Source organism: Thunnus maccoyii, chromosome 1 (genome assembly GCF_910596095.1).
Source record: "Thunnus maccoyii chromosome 1, fThuMac1.1, whole genome shotgun sequence".
NCBI classification, from domain to species: Eukaryota; Metazoa; Chordata; class Actinopteri; order Scombriformes; family Scombridae; genus Thunnus; species Thunnus maccoyii.
This window is the reverse complement of record NC_056533.1, coordinates 22,570,088-22,591,454: the sequence shown is the minus strand read 5'-3', so window position 1 is coordinate 22,591,454 and position 21,367 is coordinate 22,570,088. Positions and strand designations below refer to the sequence as shown.

Below are 21,367 nucleotides of genomic sequence, written 5' to 3'. Positions count from 1 at the left end.
ACAGTGGTACAAAATGATTAAAAAGTTTATGTTTTGGATTGTAAACTGGTCTCAAAGGTCTAGAAATTCAGAGCAGACAAAAATTAATGAGAGGCAAGTATAAAAAGATTAAAGATAGAAAATGACATGGAGCGATAATGTGCTGCTGGTGGCCTCATAAACCTGGGAGCCAAAATCCAAAATTTATTGTACTTTTGCCCTGAGTGAGGTCTTCCAGGAGGCACTACACCCCCAGGCCCCATCAAAGTGCTGCTAGAGGTGTTACACATGTGGAAACATGGAGGTACATGTGATTCCTCAGTTTCATAATTTTTTCATCAGTGTCTTTCATAGTATTCCAAAAAATAGTAAACAAGCCTACTGTATATGCCCACAACTTAAAAAATTAATTAAGTGGAAGTTGATTGACTTCAATATTCCTTCAATACTGTTTATGAGTCACACTGGCTTTAAAACTTAGACCGAAATTATTATTATCATGATGTTATATGATTAATATTGACGTTAATTGTTTTCCAAAAAATGCAAGAATGGTTTCAGAAGCAGTGAGGCCACAATTAAGCTAGCAGTTTTGGCATTAGCATTAGCTCTGTTTGAGGTAAGTCAAGTCAAAGCCCCACCCAAACTATATTAACCATAACATACCCAGAACCTTTTTATTGACTTACTTGTGCATTTGACAGATTATGATGTCACTGACATATAATGGCATGATTTATTTTTGAACTATATATGGTTACATATGCTTTACACCTTATGCTGTATCGGCTTATGTGGCTCAGCATCCCCTTAAAATTGATCCTTACATTGTTAATTTTATCAGGGAAAGCTGCATTGACATTCCTCTGTTAATGGTGTTGCTATTTACTATATTTACGATATTTTCTGCATGATATTCATGCCCTGAGTTGGACCGTTATCTCCAAAACCTGCAGAAATCATCCTCTGCAGATCCTTGCAATAACAAGTTCGGCCTCTATTCCACCACTCTGAAATCCAAACCATGTTATATCATCCAACACAAACACACCGGATTTATTATCCCCGTACCTAAGAGGGATTTCAGCACTGGATATCATCATTATCACTGAGTTTAATCAGAGCAGACACATTGGAATTAGACTAGAAGATGAAGCTCAGAAGATTTTTTATAGGGAGCCAAAAATTCTTATTTTTCCACTGCTCACCCAAATCTGTCCACAGAGTTTTATTCAAATTGAACAATCTGAATACATCTTACAGTGTTGAAATGCGTTCAGAATAAATTATCTCCATAAAAATGTGATACGTCATCATATTCGAGCTACTACCACAGTAAATAAAGGGGAAATAAAATGTGAATAAACATGTATGAGCACTATTTTTATTCAGAAGGAATTATATGTATTTGTTGGTGCAGCTTTTGTAAATGAAGCTGAAAGAGATCACAATATCCCAAAACTATAAATCCAACCCCATAAATGGCTGAAATACGAAACACATACATTAGATAGCCACACAGTGACACAATAAATAACACATCTATGAGGATATAAAAAACTTGCTTTTACATTCATCCATCTTATGTAACATATTGTATAATGATTAATAATGACAGACGCAAAATAATAAGAAACATATTTTCTCTTGAATGCATTTTATTGATATTCATATATGTGCATTTATGGCTCATAGTTACAGTAAAAAAAAGGAGAAAAAAATGTACCAGACTGTTCTCCTGAAACAGTGACAGTAACTACAGTCAGTACAGTTACAGTATAATAAGTCTTCCTTCATACTGTAGGAAATACTATTATATCTATTGATTTCAAAGGAAGTAACATTACATATACTGTATATTCACTAGTCTTGACAACAATCAAGGAGTGCACAGACAATAATTTGTGCAGTAAAACTGTAAAAGTCAAGTAAACTCTATCTTAAGCTGCAGGAAGCAAGTTAAAGTATGTTTAAAAAGAGGAAATGCGCTACAGCAGCGGGTAATATAAAATGATATGTTTCCTCTCTACTGTGTAACTACAAATTGCAAGGATAGTTTTATAATTATCAATGATGAATGATATCAATTTCACTCTTACTAGGCCTGAGATACTTAAGATAACAGGGAAACATTTCTTTTTCAACACTGGTGGAACAAAAATGTACACAAACTTAATTTATGGTTAAATGTACAATTTCCTCAGATTTCCTCTAATACCTCTAACTAACAGACAGTTACTGTACTGTTCTCTTCGATCTGAATCCACAGATATTGAATCATATTACAAACATGTACATTTCCATGACCTGTTGAGGTCTAACACTGGTTATCATTCATTCTCTGCATCATTCGGGTCAGATTCAGTGCTGCTTTTCAAGAAAGCTACTGATAATTATATCAAATAATCAAACCTATGATAATTGCCTGCAATCATTTAGTCACTAAAAAGAAAGGGGCAAATATAATAAAATAAACTTCTATACAGTTACACATGTATAAATATGTTGAACATTTACCAAGGTGGTAAATACAATATTTCAAAGTGCTGTGTATAATCAGGGCTATATTCACCTAAAAAAAAGTCAAGAAATCCACTTAATAAAGACACATAGTGAGTTTACTAAACATCCAACAACAGCATTCTTTTTGTACAATATAGCGTAAAGCTTCAGGTAAATGATTTTAATAATTTAAGTAATTTCCAGTGCATCAGAGGGGTATCATGGGCAAAATATGATATGAGATGGTGGCAATTACAACATCAAATCTCTTCTATAACAGGCTGCAGAAGCAACCCAACAAACTCTGGATTCTTGTTTGTTGACCCCTTTCCTCCAACAGGATATGCGTTCAAATACACAGCTTATAGTATGTAACCTAAATTTGTTTTAATCCATTTTTTCACTCTCTGTAATATGTTCAACTGAAATCTGCAGGGATGTTCAGTTGTCTTGTGTTGTTGTTAAGATATTGTTTCATTATGTTTAGCTGCCATTAGATGGCAGCACTGTGATATTATTGCAAACCACAACATACTGCATTGTTCCTGTTAGATTACGGCATGAAACCCCCCCACCCCCACCCCCCACCCAAGGCTGCTCAACAAAGCAGTATAATTACACATAAATACAGCATACTCATGTGTCCTTGGTTGCACTCCATTCACCTCTGAGTTAGAAGTGATGTCTCCTCGACTTGAGAGAGTGTCTCCTCTTCCTCTTCCTGTGACACTGCTCCCTCCTCTCCGGCCAGGGGAAACCACTCTCAGCGGCCCTGTAGGCCTCATCGTACTCGTCACTGTCACTGTCCGCCTCAGCCACAGGGAAAACTCTGTCAGGGAAAACTTCTTTCAGCTTGGAGGTGAAGAACGCCTCCAAGCTGCGTCCTGCTTGGGCCACTTCAGAGTCAGGCTGTGGTCAGAGAGAGAAAGAGCTGTTACACACAGATCAGTGCAATTTAAGGTATGATCAATTTTAACTGAGATCAATTATAATCATGATAATGACTGTAATTTCAGTATGAGTAAAATGATATGTTGAATACACACAGAGGTCGTCAAATTTTAACTTACATAATTGAATTTAGCACAGTTGTGGAACATAAGACAGACATCAGCAACAAACTGGTCTGGCGAGTTATAATGTCGGGTATTCTTCTTGTTGAGTTTGGCCCTGACCACAGACAGGTCCATGGGCCTCTTGATGATCTGGTAGTAATGACGAGCCTGCATGAGAAAGCAGTTAAGTATCTGGGACTTTTATATAATCCACCCAGCCACTTTCATTTCCTCTAACTCATTCAAACTGAATTGCCTCGTAGATCTTTCTGCCTTCAAAATGCATCAAACAAATTGACGTAAATCAGGCCACTGCAGTTTGAAGAATATTACTGTACGTCCATGCTAACAGAGTCTTAATCTAAATCAGTCAATCCTTTTTCCTCTTGCTGATAAAATATTCCTTGTTAAATATGCTGATGGCTCAAACGATGATGGATCAGCGATGCACACACAAGTCTTGATAGTGTCATTGATAAACAATGGTTGCAATTTTAACCTCACTGGACTCAAGAGGAGGTTAGCTTTAAGGAATAGTTTTGGGAAATGCACTTATTCTCTTTCACTAGGCTTACAGATTGATATCACTCTCATGTCTGTGCACTAAAAATTAAGTCGAAAGACCTTTGTTCCCTCCCATTGTTTCCTGTCTCACTCTACACTCTTGATTGTCAATAAAGGCCAAGATGCCAAAAAAACAATTTTGCAGCCAGTTAGCTTAACTTAGCACAAAGAAAAAGACTGGAAATAGAGAGAAACAGCTAGCCTGGTTCTGTGCAAATTTAAGAAAAACCACCTAAACCTCACCAATTTACATGTTATATCTTGTTTGTTTAATCAGGACAAAAACCAAAGTTTAAAAATGACAGATTGCAGTTGCCTTTGTGCCTCTGTAAAACTGCAATCTTGGGCGGGACCAATGACTTCCTGGAGTGTTGTCATCACAACAACATTGCCAGGAAACCTGCAAAGACTACCCCTGTATCCAGTCTTTATGCTATGCTAAGCTAAACACCTGCTGGCTGTAGCTTCATATTCAAGGAACAGATACTAATGTATAAATCTTCTCATCTACTATAACTCTCAGCATGGAAATGAATAGGCATATTTCCCAAAACGCTTAATTATTTCTTTGAGTAGAGCTTGCTCGTTATCAATCCCTCTGAGCCCAAAATGAATAAAAAGTGTGTTGATGTAAGCAGAAACATGAGAAAAACTGTTCATGATGCTACTTTGCTACAGGCACAGTATAATGACAAATAAATGAGATAATGAAGGGGAGTTGGCTTTTACTGTAACTGGACTGTAAGAAAAGGGCGATCACTCACAAGTGGACTGACAGGCTCATGGAAGGGAGCACTCAGGATGTTACTGAAGATCAGAAGAGTCAGCCGCTCACATTTCTACAAACCAAACATGAAAGAAAAAAAGCAGGAAATTCAATCACAGAAAACACTGAACATGTCCAGCACCACAACACCACCGCCATTATTAATGATGGTTAATAAATTTGACTTACTCTCTGGTCACATGCAGACAGTCCATGTGCCGATGTGTGTTCCCCCGACGTTCTCTCATTCTCACAGTCATACTGAACCTCTGGCTGCACAACATCTCTGCACAGGCTGCACACCCAGTCACCTCTGAGCAGGATAAGAAAGGTTAACAATAACAGCTTCACGTAAACAGTTTAATAGGACATGAGAGGATTGCAGTGAACATTTGTATTTTAGGTGAGAACATAAGAAGCTTACGAAGGGAAGCTTAGTAGAGACGGGATATGACAAGACAGATGAAAGACTTTTGGGCAGCGATCGCAGCACAGCAGGTCCCCGCCGATCAGACACACAGCACAGAAGTCCTCATTCTCCATCTCTGCATTGTCCTGCTCAGGTTGGACTTCCTCCCTCCCCCTCTGCAGGACTGGGTTTGCGATTAGAAGCGGCCTCTGACTAGGTCCAATGTGGGACTCCTCTTCCAGGTCAGAGCGAAGCGGTTGTGGGTCGTCTGTTGTCAGTTCAGGTTCAGATTCAATGTCGAGTTCAGACTCCAAGGAGCCTTGAGAGTCCAGTGGCTGATCGGATACAACGTCAGAATCAGTTTCTGCCTGAAAACTGGGATCGTATTCAGGCTGGACATCTGACTCGGTTTCAGCATCGCCTGATTCTGCATCAGCGTCCAGCCCTTGGACATCCTCAGATCCCGCTCCTGCATCTGACTCTGGGTCTGCCTCATATTCAAGACTTGGCTCTGAATCCCCCACAATGTGAGTTTCCTCACGAGGCCCCATTGCCCCTGCAGCTGCTGATTTCTCCGCAGCCAGACATTCAAGTTCAGCCTCAGATGAAGACTCTGCGTTTAAGTCAGACTCTGGTGATGCATCTGAGTCTAGCTGTGGGTTACAGTCTGGATCTACCAGAGAAACAACTGCTACTTCTGAGACTGACCTGGGATCAGAGTCCGAGTCCAGATCAAGTGCAGAGCAACCCTGTGGCACATATTCAGGGTCAGTGGATGGCAGTGTAGATACTGTGCGAGTGCTGAGTCTTCCTCGGGTGTCAAACTCACTGCTGGTTATGTGTGTGGTAGACTGATTGCAAGTTTGTCGCTCTGCATATGGTGGCGCTGTGACTGAGTGTGTGGTCCTCATGGTCTCAGAGCCTCCAGTTATACCCTACATTTATAACAAGGAGAAGAGAGGAGAGGAGAGTTATTATTTTTGATATTTGATGCTGTCTAAAATCTATTTATAAAACCTCTTAACAGCATGTTAACTAGAATATTCAGTGATTTCTAAGATGTATGAAATAAAATAATAATTTGTAGCAATCACCCCAACACTGTAGGAAACAATTTACATCATCTACGGGGGATGAAACCCTGAAATCATTTTTGTATTGATCTAAACTGCCTTCCAAGACCAAACATAAGAATAATTTGCAAATGTGTAAACCTTATGTATCATTTGAAAGCACTTTTTTTTCTGTTAACAAAAGAAGCAACAGTTCTCAAATGTTGAATGTTGTCTCATCGCAAGCAGTTGGATCTTTTTTGGCTACATTAAATACTCTAAAAACAAGATTTTGATTAAAATCAGGAACTGTCTGATCAAAAATAAGTAAACAAGAATGTAACTTTTAATGTCAACAATTTTCGATATTCAAAAGTAGTTTTTTTACTTCAAAAAGTATTGAACTTGGTCAGCTCTCAGCATGACATGGGTATTTCATAATATGATGTCATGTCACTTAAAAGCACATTTTGACAGGGATGAAAAAATATTGCCTTTAATTGAAAAAAATACTACTTCAATATACTTCAATAATCATATCTTTAGTGTTTTTCTGTTAAAATATATGAAAAATCAGGCCAGTGCACAAGTGCCTTAAACCTGCATTCTCTCGAAATGGCCAGCAGGCGGTGACTCCACTGGCTCCAAAAAAGAAGTCTGTTTGTATAGAAGTCTATGAGAAATCAACCCTACTTCTCACTTGATTTATTACCTCAGTAAACACTTTCCTAATGGGTTTATGGTCTCAATCGCTAGTTTCAAGTCTTCTTCAATACAGCATGATGTTCATATTGTAAATTATGGCTCCATTTAGAGTAAAATAGACGATAAAGCAGGGTATGCTTTAGAGCGTTGCAACTTTATGATTGACAAGTCGCTACCACGGCGGTGCATGAGGTGCTGTATTTGGACCCTGGAGAGCTCCTCCCCAGCTCCACACTCTCGTCCAAATATGGTCACTTCTCATCACAAAATGCCAAACTCCAGGCTTTGAAACAGGAGTCCGCAAACTCCCATGACGTCATGGTGGCTACGTCCATCATTTTTACACAGTCTATGGTTTACCCCTTAGCCCTACTCACTGAATGATTGCTGATTACAATACAAGATTGTAAAACCAAGTCCTATGAGCTCAGTAAATTCAAATGATCTTAATCTTGCCTTTACTGTATAAAAATTAATAAGATATACTTCAAGGGTTACATCATGCCAGGTCCTCTGCTGCAGCAAACTTTCACTCTTCTCCGTCGTGCTGGCAGGTAAAGGGTCACTCTGCCGTCTTCCATGTGGAGGGAGTTGAGACACAAGGATTTTGAGGCGCTCTAAGCAAACCATTGGAACCCTGGGCCTTCCCAAGTCCTTCTGAACATCTATGTTGCTTTAGAGGCAAGCAGACAACAAATAATGAAAACTACAACTTATTTTCATGACTTTTTTTTTTTGCACAGACAGATGTTTTTACAAATACGTACCTGTTGTGACTGTTTCGTGACAACCTGCACTTTTCCTTGGCTTCATAGTCAATCTCTTCATTTACATAAGTAAAACAGTGATCTATTAAAGAGGAAGATGTATTGTATGATGCATGTAATCAAAAACTCTGTATTTTGTATCAAGGATGTAAGTAAATGGTTGAAAGCAATTCTCCAGCACCTGGCTCTGTCTTATAGGACAGTAATGGAGACCGGTAGCCTCTGGAGGGGGCCATGTCAAACGAAGTTTCCTTGACAACACAAAGCACGCCATCTGAAGCTCTCCTCTGCCTGGGATCCTTACCAGCAAACTAGGAACAAAACAGACATCATGTAAAACTTGTATTACTGTAAAAACGTCTTAGGCTGAGAAGAACTTGCCTTTACTCATAACTTGACCACAGTGGGAGGGTTTCATCCAAACACTGACTTGTAAAAGGTTTTGTAGGTGGTTATAGAAGCATGTTATCTTTCAAATTAAGTATTAAAATACAAACATTGCCAAAACTGGAGCCACTACTACTCGTTTTCTCCTGACTGAAGTGTTATAAAATATATATTTGGATCAAATCTGAAGCTAAAGGCAGATTTCATTCTCAACCTCAGACACAGCAGTTGAGAAAACAAACTCACCACAAGGTCTCTTTAGTGGCTGTTCTGGAGCTTACAATCACATGAGCTTCATTGGCAAATGGAGTTTGTCCAGCTGTCATGAAATTATAGATGTTCAAATTTCCATTTTTCTCGTCTTTATTATTTAACATGGACAAGAAGACCTTAAAGTGGTCAGAAAATATCGAAATTTGAACATCTACAAGTCCATGACAACTGAGCAAGTTCTGTCAACTACTGCGAGTTTACTTTTGGAATATCTGCTCTCTCTGTGGGAATCACCTCTATTCTTCCTGACAGCAGAGCTTCAGTTCCTCCCCATGCATGATTATATTTTGATACCTTATGTGCAGCTCCTGCTTCCAGGCTGGGAGTGCATCCTGTGGGCCTTTCAGTGTAAGGCCTGGTGGATGGGGCTGCCAGTTCTGCCGGGATGCTCTGGGAGCGTCTCTTCCTCCTCGCGCACACTGAACTAGGGCTGAGCCTGCTGCTCTGTACGTCAGATCCACACTCGTGGGCTGTCATGGACACCTCCAGGGACGTGGATCTCTGTCAGGAGCAGAAAACATACAAAATTGAGCAGCGGTTTCAAGCTGTATCACGTGCACAGATGCACCTGTTCATGCCCTTAACAACAGAGAGGAGAGAGAAGGAGCACACAGGAAACAACCTTGAGTGTCACTTAGGCACACATACGGACGCACACACACACACACACAGGCACACACTAAATTAACAAAAACATCACTCAGAGCCTATTCTAAGACTAATTCAAAACAACTCAATCCTTATAAACATGGCTGCATATATTACTGTTATTGTACAGGCAATGAAAGGATTGGTTACAACACCAATTATCATATGTAAATATACCATTCGGGTTGCAGTGTGGCCCTTTGATTAAGCCAACTGCAAATCACTTATTACTCCACTCTCCTCCTCCTCAATTTAATTAATGCAAGTATCCCAAAAAGCTCCTTTACACACATCAGCCTTGTCTTCAGCTAATGTAAGCAGGAGGGCTGACAAATCATTTCACACCAGTTCTTTTGAAGCGTCCCCTCTTTTTTCTTTTTTCTTTTTCTAGTGTACGATCATACATATTCAGGCCAGGCTGACAACAGAGCATGTGCTCTTAAGTATCGTGCGATTAAAACACTTACCTGATCCATGCCCCTCGGGAGAGGTACGCAAGATTGTGACTGTGGAGGAAAATAGACTATAATCCTTCTCTCTGGAACAATGGGGGTGGGGGGTGTTGGAATTTATCTCAGAGCGCTAACCAGAGCTGAAATCAAACTGGCAGCTCCCACTATTCCCTTAGCGACTCATTAATGACAGGTTAAGTACATACAGTAAATGACTGCACCCAAGTGGTTTCATGTCATTTTCAGATGATATGACTTGAAAACGTAAAGACAATAGATATTTGTGTTTGTAATCGGACATTTTGAGGATTTTTAGAGAGGCGATTATGCGGTTGTTCAAATCTCTGACATGAAGTATGATTATGTTGAACAGTGCTCTCCTGGTTTCTAGGATGCTTTGCTATAAACAGCTCAACTTTAATTGTCAGAGCAGCTCTTTGTTTTCCTGTCACCCTTTCTTCATAAAAGAAGAAGCATTTTTCTGTTGTACCATCTGTTTTCAGACTAGCTGTCATCTGTGGGAAGTCATCATTCTGGCATTAAAATAAACAGTTTTCTTTTAGTTTCAGTCGTTAATGGATTACAATTAATAGTGAACATATAGTCCTGCCTTGGATTCAACACTCTCTTTTTTTCAGAAATAAATAAAATAACTGCTTCCCATAAATATAACATTTTCCTACTGGCTTTGTGTTGACTTAAATGGCATTTGTCACTTAATGGTACTATTTCCAAATTAGGCTTTGTTGCCTATTAATCAGCCTTGTCTTGTTGCTTGTGTTTTCTCAGGAAGTGTTTGAATTTCTGTGTTTCATAGGAAATGAGCTTGAACCTGACCGATGCACTGTGGTTTTGAGAGGTGTTTGTAAACAGAGTTCTGTGGTTTTTACCATATCATGAGATGTGAGCTGGGTTGAAACTTCTTGTGCCCATAGAAACTTTGCAGAACCACGTGTGAAATGAAAAATTGAAGACCAAGGTACACAAAGTCCCACCGCATGCCTTACTTTGATCTCACAGCAGCTGCTGTTGCCAAATTTTTAAATGATGTTCATAACTATGCTGCTTCACTACGTGACTTTATGAAGTTTATTCCAACCAGAACAATGTATTTTATATACTGATGTGCTGTTAAGTACAGCCTGACCAATCTGCAGGGCATATATTGGCTAAATGAGAAATTACAGTACATGAATATTTTACAGGCTGAATTTATCCCTTATTTTTCTTGTTAAATGCATTTTTGTTGTATTAGTTTTGCTAATTTTAGGTGTCTATAATAATTTTATTCCCAGCAAAGTTACATATATAACTGTTACAAATATTACTATATGTCTGCCAAAACAAACTTGAGAGATCCTTGCCAAAACAATTTTTAATGGTAGCTAAAAAATAGATTTATTGCCAATATCCAGTATCAGTCAAGCTGTTTTGTTAACTTAATCTCTCACCCTGCCATCTCTGTGGTCTCTGAGCATCAGTGCAGGTCTTGTCCTCTCTTTTCTCAGCTCTGCTGCTGGAGAAACTTGGAAGTGATGTTGCTGTTGGACAGGACTTTGCTCCCTCCTGTTCTGCTGCAGCTCCTCATCCAGTAGCTCTCTACGTTCAACCGCTGCTGTTTGTCCGCGAGTCTCCTCAACTCTGCATCTTTCCTCCCAGTTCTCTTCAGTCATCACATCTCGGTCCACAGCTGTGTGACTGAGCTCCTGCTGCAGAGCTGTGCTAGTGGGCACCTTCCCCTGACGCTGGCCATGCATTTGGCCCCGGCCTGGCCTGCTACGGTCTGCACTTGGCTGAGCCTGGCTGTCTGATAGAGCTTCCCTCTGGTGTTGGTGATAGAGATAAGATTTAGTCTGAGACAGGGGCTGGGAGGCAGCGGCTTGTGGCTGGGATGAGGATGCACGACTGCAATTGAGCTGGATCATCGCAACAGGGGATGATTGTGAGGATGGTTGTAAGGCTGAGGAGCTGTTTGGGTCCCAGCACCTCTGGAGCTGCTGGTTCTGGTGCAGGGAGGCAGCGAGAAGGGTGGGCTGAACACAGCTGGAGTTGTAAATTGTGGCTCCCAGCTGGCTTTTGTCCAGTCTGGGCAGATCTGGCTGAGAGGGAATACCATGCAGGCAACACATCTGGGACTCATAGCAGGTCTGGTACCCACAGCCTGACTCTAGTCCTCTGTGACACACAGACGGCAGAGCCAAGCAGGTGATAGGCTGTGGCCTCAGAATACTGGAGCAGGCCAAACCCTGAGGGTAGGTGAAGTTTCCTCCCTCAACAGTCAGTTGGCCTGCAGAGCAACAGTCACATTAAGAGCTGTGTTCAAAAACAACATGGCATAGGTCATGCATAAAATAATATTAATAATAATAACTACATTGTATAAAGTCCTGTTGAATGGGTAGGGATCTCCTTTTGCAAAAAAAAAAATATTAATAGGATACTGAAAACAAATTCAGAAACACTGATAATTTCATCATAAACATTTTTAAAAACCTTTAAGAAATTCACTGAATTCTGTCATGCAAAACATTTCATTTTTTTATTCTAATGCATTACTTCGATTTTGATTGGTGAGAGTTCATCATGTAGTATTGTAATATTCCAGCTTGCTTCAACGACATTCATTTTACCTAAAGAGGAAATCTGCTTCGTCCAGTAACTAGCATCCCAGTTGAATTTGATCTTCACGGGACTCCAAGAGTCGGGGTGAAGTGATGGCTCAAGCAGTTGCTGCATCTGGAGTGAAATCTGAAAGAAGAATATATATTTTCTATATTGCATTTCAGAGACTTCTGTATTCAAATGTCATCACTGACTTCCATAGTAAAATTACGGATGAGCACTCAACACACACCTGGAAAGACAATGATTTATGATTTTCGTTGAAACTCAAGCCACTGGGATCAAACGCCAATAACACAGATATCTAACATTCAACTTTAGGTTAAAAGAGTAGTCGCACTTTAGTACTGCACTTCCATAAAGAACAAGAGACAACTTTAAAAGAGAATTCTCAAAATTGAAGCAGAGAAGCAAAGATATTCTAACTTTTTGTCCCTCATGTGGATCAAGTTCCATAAAAACCAGACAACAGTGTTTTCAACACTGACAAAGGTCCTCCAGAGATATAGAATACATTGTAAAACAGGCTGAGTAGTACTCTGTGTGGCTAGTAAACTGACCTTTATGAGTATAAATGGTGGAGTTCCCCTTTAAAAATAAACCTACACTTAGTCCATTTGACGTGTGCTAAAACAGCAGGCTTAACAATCCCTTTAACTGACTTCAGGTAACTACTAATGAGGAATAAAAAAGAGGCCCTGGGTTTTTTTTCTTCTTCCCCACAGAAATGAATTACTGCTTCCTCATAGGACTGTGTGTGTTACAGTAAGACACTGGCCATCTGTTGACTGGCCTGTCAGCATACCAGTGCCCTGCTGAAGAGCACCGGGCCTCTGCAATGGTGAGTTGTAGCCCAGGTGATGAACTTCTGCACATGGTCCAGCTGGCCACACATCTCTATTGCCCCCTGCAGCTGGTCCTCCAGACGCTGCTGGAAGTCCTCTGAGATTTTCTGCAAGAACCAATAAAATGCATACAGTTATGTGTAATCACTGGCACACAGAGAGTCATGACTAGACTGTGGTCTAATCAATGGCTCTGTGGTTTTTTTGACAGATATAGTTCCTGAGATGTTGGATTAAGCAGCTTTGACAGATTACTTTGGACTCGCATTTGCTTGCTTTCAAGACTGATTGCATCACAACGGTTACTGATTCTTTACATTCAGATTCACGACTGGCTGAACAATAAGAAAGAAAGAAAGAGAGACAGTAATTACCTCCAGTTGCTCTATTAATAGGTTGGCTCGTTTGTTAAGCTCATTCATCATAATCATCTTTGCCATTTTAATCTGGTTCTCCGCCTTCCTGTGTGCAATCTTTACTCCATGAACTCTACAAAGACAGAAAAGAGAAAATAAATGTCTCACTCCTAGCAGAAAAATCTCAGATGCAGAAGATTTTAGCACCATTCCAGACATTAATTTATGCATTAGTTTTCTATATTCAACACTGTTCAATTTTTGAGTTTTTGTGACAGATGCTGCTCAGATTTAAGTATTTTTTTGAGTCTAAACCAACCTGTCCTCTATCTGCTTGGCATTGTTCTCCACTGCAGACCTCCTCTCCTCCACCTGCACCATCAGGCTCTCAAACAACCACTGCTGATCCTGCAGGGCCTTCCCAATCTGCACCACCCTGAACATGAGAGGCACAAGATCACAGCATCAGCCAGATAGAAAGTTCATTAATTTATTCCTCGAAGAACACCGGAATTAAATTTGTTTCTCCTGGGGACAAGACATTATGCAGGTGACCTTAGAGGCAACTACTGTACTATAACATCACAGAAAACAAAAGTGTATGAATACTTAAAAGGCATTAGGCGGGCCAAGGGTAGTGTATGCAGATAGTGATGATAAAAGTGACAGGGCGTTTAGAGAGTGCTGTTGCTCAGAGGAAGTTTTTAACCTGTGGTTAGCCCTTCTCGGCAGTGTCCTTGTGCTGGGTGTCAGAGGACTGACCTGTGGTTTTTGTGGGAGGACAGGTGACAGCTGCTGCAGCACAGAAGGTCACATGACTCACAAAACAGCTCCAAGGGCTCCTGTCTGTGAGAGTGGCACATGAGGAGGGAACAAGGATACGACCCCGGGCCTAAAAAACAGACGGGGGGGAGGGGAGGGAGGAAGGAAGGAGAGAGCGTTGAGTATTAGCAACAGTCGACAAGCAATTCACACCCACAGCTAGAAGAGCGCCATAAGTGTGCAGCGTGTAAGCAAAAGCTGAGAACACATTTGGGGAGAACACATGCCTGTACTGGTACTATTTTAAGCATATTTGAAAAAGTAAAAAAAGCTTTATAATGTCTCTGGATCTTGAGGGGCTCAGTCAGAAAAATTACCCTGATGACATCATTGTGGTGTCAGCAAAGGTTATCTGCTTAGGCTTGGAGTGTACAAAACTGTAACAGAAAACCCCTTTACAAACTTGGGACAAAGACTTTGAATGACAAAGACATTTACCAGGCAGGGAGGCTCTAAACTAAAGACACTACTGAGTCACATTATGGGAAATGTGTTTTTGGGGTTTGACCTAAAGCTGATACTAAAAGTCAGGATATTTCAGGCTCTGCCACTGGCCATTTTGGCCATTCTTTTAAAAATCTGTCTCTTGCAAGTCGGAACATTATTAAAGTGCAATACCAAAATCGCTGGAGCACCCTGTAAAAACCGATGGTCTATTTTTGATTGCTAGAACCTTGCAAGGAATTTGGACATTAAATTTTCAAGGATTTATTACATGCTTGGATTGCCAGACTATACTTTGAAGATATGTAGACAGCATGTTTTTAAGGTTTCAGTTGTATAATCTGCCAGGAATTGTACCTGGACATTTTTTTTCCACAGGGGTTTGTTAAAATGACTGAAAGGCAAAGGTCTAATCTATTGATACACTTATTACATGTTTAAAATCATGAAACTTTTCACAGTATAAGCAGTCTGTGACACTTCTATATGGTGAAGAATCCCACAGGCAAAACAGTAGGTGGGTAAAAGTAAAATGATGATTTATATTGGCATGCATGTAATATTAAGGCTGGCCTTGATCTGTACTTTGATGCAAGGATGATACAATTGTGGGAAATTAGGCTGCAAGTTGAGGTTGCAGGGGGACCGTTTAAAAGAGTATTGAGTGACCAAGATGTGAGTGCATAATATTTCAGTGCTGTCCAATCCATTTTTGATGCAACAGCAACCACACACATACCAAGGCACACACTCAAAAACATCTTTCACACCTTTTTAAATAGGTCACTGTAGAAACTGTTGGCCCACAGAACGTTAATCTAACAATAGCTGGTTAAGGCTAATGAACGCAGCCCTACTGCTCTCTGCTGGCCGCCTCACCTCAACCAACCCCCCTCCTGCCTGTATATGGCTGCTTATCACAGATCTGTGGTAGAGAGCTGAGCATCATCCTGTGTGCAGAAAACCCAACGTGACTGACCACATCCTGTCTATAAGCGCAGTCACACTGCTTTTCTCACAAATATACAAACCAAACAGTAACACTCCCACATCACAATAAAGCATCTACGGTCCTTTTATTATGATTTGATAACTAGTGCTGAGAAGATCTGCAAAAGCAGCTGGGTACAAAGCTGCCACACATACTGGAGGGTCTTTAAATAGCAACACACTAATATTAGAAAAAATTAAATCATGCAGGCCCCTAAGAATCTGGGCCACGTGTTAAATAAAGGTGCAATAAAACAGGGATCTCCAGGAACGATTATCAACCATCGTTGCCATCATGCATAATTCATTGCAATGGTTCCTACTGACACATGATTAACAAACAGACAGGGCACAAGAAAGAAAACAAAGCAGTTGTCTCAGATGACAAGGGGAGAGACAGACTGTACAGCCCCACTAATAATCTGTCATACTGGCCTGGAGAGTGGAGGTAACACACTCTTGAAGTATGTAAATAGCCATGCTTGCCTTGTCCAGTCGGAGGCAGGGAGCTGGAGCCTCTCTGGTGCATGTCGGGACACTGGGCGGCACTGGGCCTCTGTTGTTGGTGCAAGTCTGTGTACTGGGAAGTTGAAGTGGCTCTCTGATGCTGATGTGCATCTGTGCACTGGTAACACAACCACTTGTTGCAGAGTGTACACAGGCTCTGTGCAAGTGTTGGCTCTGAACACTCTGAGCAGCTCTGACAGACACACAAAGAATAACCTCGTGTTGAAAATATAGTATACACCGAACACACACACACAGGGCCAAGTGATAAAAAGAGGAGGTGGCATATGTCAGAAACATACGTGTTCGCACCTTACTTTGGGCTAGATCACACCCCAGAGAGTTGTTGTTTTCTTTGCTCATGCATGCCTCAGAGACTTTCAGAAGCATATGAGTGAAACCTCACCGTGATAAAACTAAACTTGTGCAGGAGCATTGTTGGTGTACTATAATTTAGAAACTGATTTAATTTTTCAACCATAAGCATTTCAACATTGTGATGTAAAACATTAAAAACAGAGGATATAAATTCTGTTCAAATAAGAAATCAAAGAATAATTTTTCACAGTCATTATCAAAAAAGTAGTCCCTGGTGTTTACATCTGAGTTTGTTATAAAAGCAGTAAAAGAGAACAAAAGCTGTCACCAGAAATCTTGTAAGATGATGCACAGTAAAGTCATTTTCACCTAAGTTATACTTCATTACTCCCTGTGGAGAAATTCATCCTCTGCAGTTGAGCAGCACCCAACTCCAGTTTTGAACACTGTGCCTTTTTAAAGGGCAACAACAGGGGTTTTCCTAATATCTGACTAGTTTGACGGGGTGAGAAGGGACCAACACAAACATAAGAAGCATGCAAACTTCACACAAAAAGGCCCCAGTTTGCCCTGAAGGGGTTCAAGCACAGGATCAACAGTGCAAAATTAAGAAACTGCTGCACAAAAAGAAACAACCTCTAGTTGTGTCAGAAAAAAAGAGTGTTAAAATCAAGATAGGAAAGAATGCTAAAATAAATACCTTACCTTGTCCATTTCAGTGCCTTGGAGAGTGGAGTCGCCTTCTCAGTGGGAGGGAGAGGAGAGGAGAGCGAGCAGTCTGACGCCTCAGCAACAGAAACACTGAGGTTTCTACCTGAGGCAGGAAGCAGTGCGCACCGAGAGGTGGCCTCAGAGGAGACGGCTTACATGACAGCCTCACTGTGCTCTCTCCTCCCCCAGTTCATCCATGTGTAGGACCCCCTCGCTGCAGCGGAGGAGAGGAGTGTCACATTCAAATTCATCCCCTGCTCGCTGGTGCAGCCACCAAAAAAGGGAGAAAATCTAATCCTTTTTTTTTAAATAAGCCTGTGCATAATAATTGGGAATTAGGGAGATAAGATAATTATTTTTTTGTAGGGCAAAATATCCCCGGAAGCGCTTTCCAAAATGAAGGAAGGAAGACCAAGTGACCTACAATGAGGAAGGAGGGAAGAATTGTACTGTAAGCACTGTTAAGGTCTTTAGAGCAAGCAGTGTGAGGCAGGACTAGGTGATGTGAGGCTCAGGTTGTTTTGGGCTATACTGGGCTGGCTGTGGCCTTCTTCCTCATCCCTTTGTCAGCACGAGGAGGGGACAGGTCCCAGCGGAGCTGCACGCTAACGTAGCACACCAAAACCGGGTCAGGCTCTGATAAGCTCCAGATGGGACTAGGCTACACTCCTGTAATTCCCTCTAACACTGTGAAATCAATTAAGATTTTAAAACAGCACGTTAGAGAAAATGAACAGCAAATACCATAAGAGCAAAAAAAATGAGCTAATTGTAAAATCTAGACACAGAGAGGATAATGCTACGATACTCTGACTGTATATCTGCAAAACACGCAACTGTTCTCTTTTGCAGATGAAACTTGAAAAAAGGAACAGGGAACAGGACACTGTTATAACCAGTCGAAACTTAAAGCACACACCCACCATCAAATATAGCCCAAAATCAAACCGCTGTGACATCGAAGCTGTGAGCAAGTCTGCCTGACAACAACCCCTGCAGCCTGACCTACAAATCTGACAACTTTCTCATCCTTGGGTGCTTCAGTGGGGAGCTTAGAGCAATCCCATTCCCCATTGTGCACTCAAAGACCCAATTTGAAACACAATTAGTCAGTCGTAGTGCACGCTGCCTCCTGTTCACTCAGCTCTGTAGCATCTTCAGACTGCGCACATACTTTCACTGCACTCTCCATGCATTTATCTTTCAAACAGAAACCTCCCGCCAGCTTCTCTGCACAGCTAAGTGAACCTGGCACCAGTTATGCATGCCATCTCAAGAGATGTCACAATAATAGAAACCTGCGCAGTGATCTCTCCCTTGAAAGTACCCCTATGTAACATCTATTAACATTAGGTTGATGAGATCACAGAGGAAGCAGGATTATCTTCAACCAGTCTTAAAATATTAAGACATTTTACCATTTTTCTCCTCAGACAACTCACTTTCTGTTCTGCCAAGGAATTCATCCACAGAAAAGAGTCTTCACTAGTCTTCTGCTTATCAGTTTAAATTGTAAAGAAATCCTTACTGAATGATAATAACTCCTGGTGACCGACTTGGCTCAAGATGTCAGCTTCGGTCACTGCAAGTTTAACACAGAAACTGGACTGTTATGAGATGTTTTCACTAAATATTTTGTACTCATGGGGTGCTTGAACTGCTACAGCTGATGGGATCTCACCATGCCTCCTGTCAAACGGTTAAAGCAGATCCACTTGCTTGTCCTGCTTGTTACTGCAGCTTCACTTTCTTTGTTGTGACACCTCACTCTTGTGCATTCAGAGATCTTCTATTTTAAAACTTAGTATAACCTGCATCATGCAGTTAAAAGAGCCATTTATTGTTTGGCTACTGGAGGCCAGAAGAAGTTGAACACAAGCTGAGACACACAGCTCTGACATATTCTCGCTCTTATAAAGATCCCCTCCAGACATGTATTAAGACATATAAAAATACTCTGCTTTGAACAATAATGTGTGTCTGATATGTTTTTTCCACAAAAAAGTATAATTACTACATTTAAATTCTTAAAATTACATTACATCCTTCTTTCTCAATAAAAACTCTCAGAATCTATGAATCTATGAAGATGCAAATATTGTTCATTTAAAAAACGTAACTGCTGGACACAAGATGTCTCCTACTTCACTGTAAAGACTATTACCAGTGTTTGTGCACTGGAGGCTTCAAGTTTCCACATCACACTTGTGTAAGTTGAATATTGGACCAGGATTGGCATCAAAATTAGTTGTGATGTCACAAAGCCTGCTTGTAGGCCTGCCCCTTAGAACTGGATTTTCAGTGAGCTCAGAGAAACTTTCCACTTTCAGCAGATAAATATGAAAACAGCCTTCTAGTGTGAAACTCTGCACAAACATCATTCTGCACAATGAAGCTCAAATATCCAACTGAACAAACAAGAAGAAAAATAATTTTTTGAGCGGAGGGGGACTTGAAGTTATTTTAAAGTCAGCTAACGTGTGAGTAAACAATTACATATTTGCACATCCGGCAAACTAGCAGAAGTGTGGGCCATGAAACTGAAACAATGAGATATAAAGATTCAAAGAGCAGCAGAGTCAGATAATTTTTCTCTTTTGTCTATGTGTTTGTCACTGTGAGTAATATTTTTCACATTATTTGTAGCAATTTACTCATATATTGATATAAAAAGTAGTGATGAATGCAGAGTTAATTTAGCTTTTTGCAAGTTCATTTCTAAAAATGTAACTACAATCTGTGCCAATATTTTACCTGCTGACAAACAAAACTGTTAATTATCAATGAAAATACATAAAACAGATGGAAGGCATTTTGATATTTAATAAGAGAACAATTTTAGCTTATCGCTGATATAGATCAGTATCGGTGTACATGTGGGCCGTATGGAACAACAAATGACATTACAGACATACCAGATGTGTCTCCAGTCCATCCACCAGCCAGCACTGGCATGTTGAGATGTCCCTCTCAGAACATATCATGGTCAAAATGATTTAATAACCAAATCTAAAGGATCCTAAAATATGTTTAGATTATGTGTAATGTTAAATAAATTAAGGAAATATTGACCAATATATAATTACATTTTTTTATTCCTAAACATCGATATTAGTATCAGATATTCTTGAACTCTTCTGAACAGATTTGAATGATGATTCTTGTGTTTTTTAGACTAAATATCTTTAAATTTGAATTTTCAACATTTTCATAAACATATAAATAAAATATAATATACTTATTTAGTATTTCTACACCAGAATTTTTCACAGGCTTTTTTTCACAGGGAATGTGGACTCAGTCAAAAAATCATAACATGCAGACTATATTGCTGGTGCAGCCATAATTTACAGGCATGTCTTTGCAAACTTTCCCCTGATAATATCTGCCACATTCAAGACTTTCTACTGTGATTGTGAAGTTTAGAGGAAGCTTTAACTCAGGCTCATCTTCATTTTTGCAACCATCATCATTTATGGTGTCACTGTCAGAGGCTTATTTATCACTATACAACAATACATCCCTGTATGAACACAGTGTTGTGTCTTATTACTCACTGTTAAGCTGTGAGAATTAGGGATTTCCAGTGATTTTCCTTATGGCACGTTCATGTTCCACCTGTTCATAAACGTGTCAGTCTGACAGCACTTTATTAATGCGTCCTCGTTTAATAACAACAAGGGTGTCAGTCAGAGCTGCAGAGTGCCTGCCCCCGCATCCTCTGCGTTTCATTGGCAGCTTCACCTCCAGCGCATCACTGAGCGTGATATTATTTTTTAGAAAGTGCGCATGAGATTACGCCCCTATCATGGCATCGTGCGTGGTGCAATCCAAAACACAAGAGGACAGTCTGCAAACACAAAGTCGGCACGCACGGACAGCACGCAGTACAAAGCATCTAGAAACTGTGTGTATACATATATATATATGTCAAGTGCACATCTCATGCAAAACCAATAAGTAGACATCAGTGTGAGCGCGTGTGAGGATGTTTTCAGTCCAGAGGAGACGAGTCTGTCTGCGGAGCAACTTCTGCTGTCAGCCTGTCAATCATGTCAGCTGTCCTGCGCTATGTGTCTGTCTACAGTGAGAGGGTTTTTTTTTACCTTGACCCGTGCAGCTCCGAGTGTCGGTCCCCCCATCGGATGTCGCTCTTTGGCCCGGCCAAATTTTGGAGCTTGCAAGTCTCGCAG

The 21,367-nt window shown here is 40.5% G+C and overlaps 1 protein-coding gene across 3 annotated transcripts; it reads right to left on the bottom strand.

The window, feature by feature from the left end:
* Positions 1-3,069: 3,069 nt before the first annotated feature.
* Positions 3,070-21,359, bottom strand: trim66 (tripartite motif containing 66). 3 transcript variants are annotated; one of them, XM_042416954.1, is made up of 18 exons: positions 21,281-21,359; positions 17,169-17,388; positions 16,125-16,338; positions 14,145-14,274; positions 13,702-13,818; positions 13,401-13,515; positions 12,987-13,133; positions 12,190-12,307; positions 11,011-11,846; positions 8,754-8,960; positions 7,981-8,110; positions 7,800-7,881; positions 7,519-7,705; positions 5,291-6,210; positions 5,056-5,179; positions 4,865-4,939; positions 3,552-3,704; positions 3,070-3,390 (listed from the first exon to the last, which is right to left on the bottom strand). In XM_042416954.1, exons 2-18 carry the CDS (start codon positions 17,175-17,177, stop codon positions 3,154-3,156), a joined length of 3,801 nt encoding a protein of 1,266 aa, XP_042272888.1. In that variant the 5' UTR covers positions 17,178-17,388; positions 21,281-21,359; the 3' UTR covers positions 3,070-3,153. The 3 variants fall into 3 exon arrangements, with proteins under 3 accessions (XP_042272888.1, XP_042272904.1, XP_042272895.1); XM_042416970.1 differs by having other exon boundaries at positions 7,531-7,705; XM_042416961.1 differs by lacking the exon at positions 21,281-21,359 and adding an exon at positions 20,732-21,269.
* Positions 21,360-21,367: the final 8 nt, after the last annotated feature.